The following is an 8,601-nucleotide window of genomic DNA, read 5'->3' as shown; positions in this document are numbered from 1 at the left end:
TGTTGTTGCTTTTTCTTTTTCATTAATTGTAATCCTATTGATGTTGCCATGTTTGTGGTCTTATGCTATATCATTTTATTTTAATGAAATTTTTGTTTGGAAAAAAAATTGTAGCCAAAATACAATCCCTAAAGTTATGCCTACTATAACATTGGTGTGTGAAGCTTGCATGTTTCAATATTCTCATCTTCTTACCAGAGAATGTATCTCAAATAACACAAGTGTGTGCCTAAGATCTAGATAGCATTATGATGATATTTATTTTATACGTAGCATCCAAGAGAATGGATTTCAAATACAAGATGGTGATAGTGATGACAACTATTTATCCAAACAAGACAAAAGAGCTTTTTGGCTAGATGTCAAGATTTGAGCATAATAATATAATAATATTTTCTCCCCAAAAAATATAACTATAGTGAGATCTTCACACTTTAATAGAGTTAAAAAGTTATAATTTTGGAGATGCTTGAACAAGGAGTAGAGTGTCAAAGGTAAGTTTTGAGAGGGGGAATAGATATTCTTAAGTGGAATGAGATTGAATATTGTTAAGGTGGGTGAAAAATAAGATAATTTTGAAAAAGAAAATTATGTAAGAATATTTTTATATAATTTATATATAATCCTTAAAATTATTAGATACCTTTTAAAATTGGTCTTATTTGACCGGTCCAACTTAACACCGCTCGAGCCCTTAGTTTTTGCATTTCTGGTTTATAGATTGCCTGATAGATAAGTCAAATTTTAGGGAAATATTTTTTTCTATATAAAATTGCAGTTGATAGGATCCACGCTCAGCCATCTCAACAGGAATCAATCGCTTGCCTTATCCACAAGAATTTTAGCATGTTTAAAAGGCTTCCGTTTTGCATTATTATAAGGTTTTTACTATAATTATTAAATATGAGCTTTTTTTTTTTAATTTTAAATTTTTGAAGAAATTTAATCCAAACTCAAATACATAAAAAGCCTCAAGCATATAATCTTTCAACTAATAAACTATAAATTAAAATGTGACGCATTCCTCAGTTATTAAAAAATAACTTTATGCCATTTATTAAAATTTATATTTGTGATATGTGTTTATTTACATTTAATTTACTAAAAAATTTCAAAGCAAACAAAAAATAAAACGTCCATTGAATAGTTCGCGGACGAAAATAAGATAAATATTGTCAATTGACATTTTTATAGTAAACAGAAAAAGCTTGTAGCAATACAGCAGCCAAGGAAGCAATGTCTATCTATTACGTAAAACTCTTCTGGATCTTATCTATGCTGTCGGAGTCAACTTGCCTATAAACAATTATATTCTAAGATATTTGTAATATTCTAAGTTATTACTCGCACAAATAAAGCTCAAGTTAATCTCTTTAGTTAGAACCCACAGGGTTAGCTGAGTTAGTTGGCTAGCATGATTGAGTCGTGAGAAAATAAAATAATTACGGGTCCTATATATATAAGGTTGATTGCTGATAGGCTCACCGAACAATTAATTAAATGTTGTCATAAGGATGGTAGCGGGCGATCTAAAAAAAAAAAAAATCTTTAGTTAGATACTAAATTGACGAATCTTCAGCATTAATATAATTTACACGGATATTTAAATTTTTTTTATTTAAGATTCAAAATCTACATAAATCAAACATTAGATGCGCCCAAGTCAAAAATTTATTTCCAATTCCCCAAAAAAAAAAAATTTATTTCCATAATTTTGACTACGTTCTGTCGGAAGGCTGTTGGAATCCAAAATACCGAAACGGAAAATATAATAATGTCGAAGGGCTTTAAGAAGAAATTCACACGGAGGAAAACATAAGGAAAGGCGGTTCGAATACCAAATAAAGTTGGCCTTTGGGCTCCGTATTTCTCAGTCTCTTATCACTGTCGTCTCTCTCTCTCTCTCTCGGCTGGGGCTTTGGGAGATTCGGAGCACAACTTTCAGGATCAGTCGGTCACCGACGGTAAGGTAAGGGTCCGTTTCGTTTCCTTCAAACTTTTTTTTTCTTTTTTTCTGTGAATTTGAGAAGAATTTGATGGGTTTTTTATGTTTTCCTTTGTGTTTATTAGAAAAGAACTTCAAAAGATATGCTTCTTTGGTACTTGATGTTGTAATGACTTTAATGATTATGAGCCAAGTAGGATTAGGGTTATTAGGTCGCAAGTAGGATTAGGCCAATCAAATTTTTTGTAACCTTCCTAATTCCCTCATTCAAATTTTATTCTAAAATCCATTTGGTTGCTGTTAAGTGTAATCCGTAGGAGAGGTAGGGGTCAAAATCATGCTCTTTTGGAAGTAAAACACTGCAAGAAATCACAAATAGCTTAATAAAATAAAAGAAATCTAAACAAGGCAAATATTGTTGTTGCCATCCAGAAGAGATTTTCCTTATTTGTAAGATGGGTGACTTTTAAGCTATCTCAACTTAGAAATCCACATGCACAATCAAAAAAAGTAATATTCTTACTTGGAAAACTTTCGTGGCTGTTTTTTATCGGATTTCTTCCTAGATTTAAGTCGGATTTACGCTAAATCCAGCCAAGCGGTTTTAGAGCGAGCGTTAAATCCCGGGATTCGGTAAATCCCGGATTTACGGATTTACAGTTTAAATCCGGGATTTACTAAATCCCTCGGTTCGGCGGATTTATGGGATTTGGCCGAAGAAGCGCGCGAGAGGTAGAAAGTTACCTTCACAGCCAGCGAACTCCCGTTGTTGCTTCCGATCAAAATGTCGTAAATTCCGATCCGAGAGGAAGGGAAAGTCGTCGAAGGAGCGAAGTCGAACTGCCACCAAGGGGCCGAAGAAGCAACGAAGCCGAACAGCAACGACGACAAGAGAAGATGAAAGGCAAACACTAGACGGCTCTAAGTTATTAATTGATTAACCTAATTAATATAATTTAAATATTAATAATTAAGTAATTAAATTAAATTATTAATAGTTTTATAAATTAATTATCTAATTTAACTTAATTGAATAATTAGAAATATAATTAGAAATAAACATTAATATAATTAACTAAATTAATATAACTTAAAATATATATTATTAAAAATATATAATTAATAGTGTAAATAATAATTAATGGATAATTTGTACTTAGCATCTTATTAAATTCATAATACATTAATTTTTTTATTTTTAATTATAAATTTATTTTTTAATTTCTAATTATATTCTTCACATTTAAATCTTTAACTGTCATAAATCCTGCAATATGTTATCAAATAGTTTCTCATGATTTAACATATGACATACCAAACACCTTTTAGGATTTAACTCTTTTAGGATTTACTAAATTTGGATTTACAGCATTTATTAAATTCCACTAAAATTAAATCCCACTTGTTGCCAAACAGCCCCTTCGAGAGAAAAAAAAATCACTGGGCTTTCCCCAAATCTAAACCTACACTAATGTTATTTAGTGCAAAGATGGTTCACCTCCTAGTAGCTAGAGGGAGTTTATTATTAGATGCTCATTAAGCTATTGAAATCAAAAGCAACATCATAGTCATTGAGGTTGGTCCAGGCTCACACCGATTGCAACCTAGCTGAAATGAGTAATGACAAGGTTGTCGACGATCCTGGATAGCATAAATTGTTAGGTTTGGTCTAGATTTAATTTTAGTTTAAGTTTCTCCGCAAGACACCATACCAATGTCTAGTCTATCTATACTTAACTTGGCTAGTTTATATATTGGGAGGAAAATTGAATAAAGTTGAGTTTATTTTTCCTTCAAAATCCCTCTCTCCCTCTCTTCTCTCCCTCTCCCCCTCTCTTCTCTCCCTCTCCCTCTCAATCCAAGAACAACAAGAACTTCGGCCTACTCAAGAAATTCCAACAAATTGATATCAGAGCCTGATGGAGGCGATCTCGAGTTAGGAGAAAGGTTATATCAAGAAACGAGAGCAGATAGTGAATGGAATCGTGAATCGCGATCAACACGCAGGAAAGGCGGGTTGGTTGCATGGAGCGTAGTCTTGCGCAGGAGTAAGACTTTGGTCTTGTTCTTGCCGATCAAGCAAAGAAGACGGAAGCAAGGCCTGACACACGAGCGTAGAAGAAGTAGGCCTTGCAGGGCCTGGGTGCGAACAGAGGCTCAAAGCATGTGCGGCTTGCTTACGTGAATCTGATCGAAAGTATCTGGATCGTCCACAAAGCGCGGGATGTTCGCGGATAATATGGAGGCCGAGTCTGACCGCTTGTGCATGGGCGCGAGGCAGATCCATGCGGGGACTGTGCGGATGCGCGATGTCGTAGTTCGGAGCTGCTATCAGGGATTGATGTAGAGTGGGGTGGCTGTAGGGGAGGATGTCGTAGGGTCGACGAAACTCATGTATACTTTCGCTTGGGGCGAAGGCAGAGGAAGAATTGACAGGCTTGTTCGTGTGTGAGAGGCGGATTGAAGACCGCAGATTCAGGAAATGCCGCTCTAGCTGGTGTAGGAGGCAGACATTCCTATTCTTGATTATAGATCTGGTTAGATCTTTTGAGGTGGAGCCTGCGATTCGAAACATGGGCAAATCAGCAAGTAGGGTCGATCAGATTTGGTGTGTGGAGCAGTGGATCAAGAACCTCATAGTGGACCGTGTGGGAGGCAGTAGTGCGTAAGAATGGTGGCTCATGCGAAGTCACAAGTTGGAGCGCATATGAGTGCCCAGGGAAGACGGGCAAGCCGGAGGAGCGCGCACGATTGCTTGGTATGTTTTTGTTGCCCTAATGAAATTTTCTAGGTCCGTGGTGCTTACCATGAAAGTTGCTGGTATGACCAACCAGGGGCGGAACCCCCTTGACCCCAAGGGGGCAATTGCCCCCCCCTAAAAGTTTTAAAATACTATAATCTTTAGGCAATTTCCACCAGCATATTAAACACATTGCATATATGTGTTATTGTTATGGAACGATGAACCAAATACAAAGAGATATAGTAAATTAAAATTTGCACATAAAGTATCTCAAAGCCCGCCAGCAATTCTTTTTTCACTTTATTATTTCTTTTTCTTTGTTTAGAATACCAAGCGGTGTATATCGTAGAGCTAGCTGATTTATGCTTCAGATTTTATTTATGGAAATTCAATTTGGCTTTATATTTCTTACAGGTAGCCGTCATTAAGACAGCAGCTGAAAGATAAATACCCGGGAATGTTCAAAGATGTGCTTGCTTACGAAATCCTTTCCCATAGTTAACGAGAGAGTAGTTCCATCTGTTGTGGCTCTGCTTTTTTATATAAATGGTCAGAATTCCTTGAAATGGGATTCATTCTTTGAGCTCACACACAATAAATTAAATAGTACAATAACCTTTGTCACGTTAGATCATGAGATTGTGGAGGATGGTTGAAAGCTTAGTCTCTTAAGTTCTGCTTCTCTAAATATTAAAACTCAGTTTAAGAGAAGAGTGCTTAAATTGTTCTGCTGCTTGACGTAAATCTATCAAATAATAATGGTGAATAAAGGGTGTTTATTGTTGCATAAGTACGAACTTGGTAGATTATTGGGACAAGGAACTTTTGCGAAAGTATACTACGCCAAGAATGTTATTACTAACCAATGTGTTGCTATAAAAATGATTGACAAAGGAAAGGCGTTCAGGGCCGGGCTAATGGATCAGATCAAACGTGAGATATCAATAATGAGATTGGTGAGGCATCCAAATATTGTACACTTTTATGAAGTCATGGCTACAAAAAACAAGATTTATTTTGTGATGGAATATGCCAAAGGAGGTGAGCTTTTCAACAAGATTGCTAAGGGCAGGCTTGAGAAGGATGTTGCAAGAAAATACTTTCAACAGTTAATCAGTGCAGTTGAATTTTGTCACAACAGAGGTGTTTATCACCGTGATCTAAAACCTGAAAACCTCCTCCTGGATGAAGCTGGTAATCTAAAGCTCTCAGATTTTGGTTTGAGTGCTCTTGTGGAGTCTAAGAGGCAGGATGGTTTACTGCACACTACTTGTGGAACTCCAGCTTATGTTGCTCCTGAGGTGATTGGGAGGAAAGGTTATGATGGAGCTAAAGCTGATATTTGGTCATGTGGGGTGATTCTCTATGTACTCTTAGCTGCTTATCTGCCTTTCCATGATACAAACTTGATGGAGATGTACAGGAAGATCGAGAAGGCTGAATTTAGATGTCCATATTGGTTTCCTACTAAAGCGCGGAAGTTGTTGTCAAAGATCTTAGACCCAAATCCAAGTACCAGAATCCCAATTGTTAAAATTATGTCACATTCATGGTTTAGAAAGGGATTTGAAGCTGAGTCAAAAGAAAAGATTCCTACTGCTCTTATCTCAACTTTTAGCTCCAGTGGTAGCAACAGTCAGGTTGAGCAAAAAGAGGATAGTATGAAGGCAACAAGCATGAATGCATTTGATATAATCTCTCTTTCTGATGGATTTGATCTTTCCGGTTTATTTGTGGAGCTTGACCGCAGAAAAGAAGCACGTTTCACTTCTTGGCTGCCTGCAGAAGCCATTATCTCAAAGCTCGAGGAAGTTGCCAAAAGCCTGAAGTTTAAAGTGCAGAAGAAGGATGGTGGGATCATGAAAATGGAAGTAACAAAGAAAGGAAGAAAGGATGTTTTAGCTATTGATGCTGAGATATTTGAGATCACCCCTTCATTTCACATGGTTGAGCTGAAGATGACTGATGGAGATACTCTGGAGTATGAGAAACTCTGTAAGGAGGATATTAGGCCTGCCCTTAAAGACATAATTTGGACTTGGCGAGGTGATCAAGGGTATTTACAGCAGCTGCAGATTTGATTATATAGTGAATTTTGTTGCTTTCTAGTACTTCTCTGTTGTTGTTATTTGTTGTTGTCTAGCTTATAATATTGCTCTATGGATCTTTTTTACTTTGCGAGTTTATATCAACGAGAGCCTCATAGATAGATTTGGTTCTTTATGGTATTCATTTAGGCTATTCGTAAATTATCCTAGATAAAGGTTATGAAAAGGGTCTTCAATTTATTTGAACAGGGTTAGTATCGAGTCCAAATTGGTTTCCTAGTAAATCGCAGAAATTGTTTTCAACGAGCTTGTTGTCCATTCAATAAAAATAAAATATTGATTTTATATCTAGCAAATTAAATGATTTTTTTTTGGCTAGTTTGGAATAAAGTTGCCATCCCTCAGCTATTTTTAAATCCTACCCCCGTTAATATGGCAAGGCTCATCAGCTTATAACTCCAAAAGATTGGGAGTTCCCCCTAAGATCCTTCATGGCCTCCAATCCTAGCATCCAAGCTCGAGCTTTGGTGCCACTCTTTTAAGATCAATATCTTCGGTATTGCATTATTAGGCGAAAGCATTAAACTTAATGATTTTTGTTGATCTCATTTTTATATGAGGTCAGATTTTCCTGAACCCATGTCTAGCACATAGGTGATGCAGGACTACATGCATGATTCGGAAACTTGCACAAGATATTTTAAGATCAATTCAGATTTAGTTATTAGTGAATAAAACAACAAAGTAAAACTAATAAACGGTCACTTCCGTTTAGGCCAAACAACACCAGGTGACTGTTGGGTACGACGGGTGGCCTCTCCTAGGCTCCACCAAATTCACAAACTCACTCTCTCAAGCTCTCACAAAAGCTCCAAGAAGAAGACAATGCAGGAAAATTTTCATATCATTCATTAACCAACAAAAGTACAAGATGAAGGCTATAAATAGCCTGATACAATGACATAAAATAAAAGACTAAAATACCCTCGAGGGGCTACAAGACTCAATCCCTCAAGCAAGGGTAAAAAGGGAAAAAATGCAGAAATAAAAATACATCACATAAAATGACCAAACTAAAATCAGAAATACATCGGGCAGATTGTGGCCGTAGATCTACGGCCACGTCGGCGGTAGACTTTCCAACTGATGTCCCCATCAATAGGTCTTCATAGCCTAGCATAAACATGTCAATTGGTAGGATTTCTCTTAAGTGGCTGTCCATTGACGTAGCACTGACTCGGCCTTGTAATTCGACTCAAAATTAAAGCCAATTTGACTGTAATCTAATTTGATTTCAAGCTTTCTTCAGTTTTTTGGTATGGTTGTTCATCGCCTGAAAGACCCTGGTTTCTTGAATGGGTCGAAGGGTTCTCGTTTTTTTAAAGACGCTTTGTCTGGGCTTGCTCCTTCACTGAATTTTTTCTGAATCTTAAAATAACATCTCACTATGGATTGTCTTACATAGGGATTTTGGAAGATGAAATTCCTGCGCTTGCAACCCTCCTTCAAGTTCGCTTTGGTGGGAAAATTCCCTGGTCATAGGCCCTCTCTTGATGCCATTTGGAATTTTTTCTTCAACCTCAAAATTTTAGGTGATTTAACCATTACTTTGCTCAACCTGAAGCATATGTTGATTAAGCTTGTTAATGACTTGAATTATTGTAAAGTGTTTTCTCACCATTCTATTTTGTGAGCAAGTGTTTCATGAAAGTGTTTAAATGGACTCTTTTTTATATTGAAGTGGAATCCCCTATCATTCTAATTTGGGTTTTCTTTTGTAACCTTAGTTCTCTCCCCTTGTATCCTTCACAGTCTTGGTTCCCTATTTGTTCGGCCTCTAAAAACTAATAATACCACCTCGAGTA

General features: G+C 36.5%; 1 protein-coding gene across 2 annotated transcripts; it reads left to right on the top strand.

Moving 5' to 3' along the window:
- Positions 1-1,802: 1,802 nt before the first annotated feature.
- LOC110100634 (CBL-interacting protein kinase 18-like) lies at positions 1,803-6,907 on the top strand. 2 transcript variants are annotated; one of them, XM_020828229.2, is made up of 2 exons: positions 1,803-1,969; positions 5,103-6,907. In XM_020828229.2, exon 2 carries the CDS (start codon positions 5,447-5,449, stop codon positions 6,767-6,769), a length of 1,323 nt encoding a protein of 440 aa, XP_020683888.1. In that variant the 5' UTR covers positions 1,803-1,969; positions 5,103-5,446; the 3' UTR covers positions 6,770-6,907. The 2 variants fall into 2 exon arrangements, with proteins under 2 accessions (XP_020683888.1, XP_020683889.1); XM_020828230.2 differs by having other exon boundaries at positions 1,804-1,964.
- Positions 6,908-8,601: the final 1,694 nt, after the last annotated feature.

Source organism: Dendrobium catenatum, unplaced genomic scaffold, assembly GCF_001605985.2.
Source record: "Dendrobium catenatum unplaced genomic scaffold, ASM160598v2 fragScaff_scaffold_1056, whole genome shotgun sequence".
Taxonomy (NCBI): Eukaryota; Viridiplantae; Streptophyta; class Magnoliopsida; order Asparagales; family Orchidaceae; genus Dendrobium; species Dendrobium catenatum.
This window is presented reverse-complemented; position numbering and strand designations above follow the sequence as displayed.

What these genes read in the sequence shown, in the direction of transcription:
- LOC110100634 (XM_020828229.2), top strand. Translation starts at nt 5,447, where the DNA reads ATGGTGAATAAAGGGTGTTTATTGTTGCATAAGTACGAACTTGGTAGA.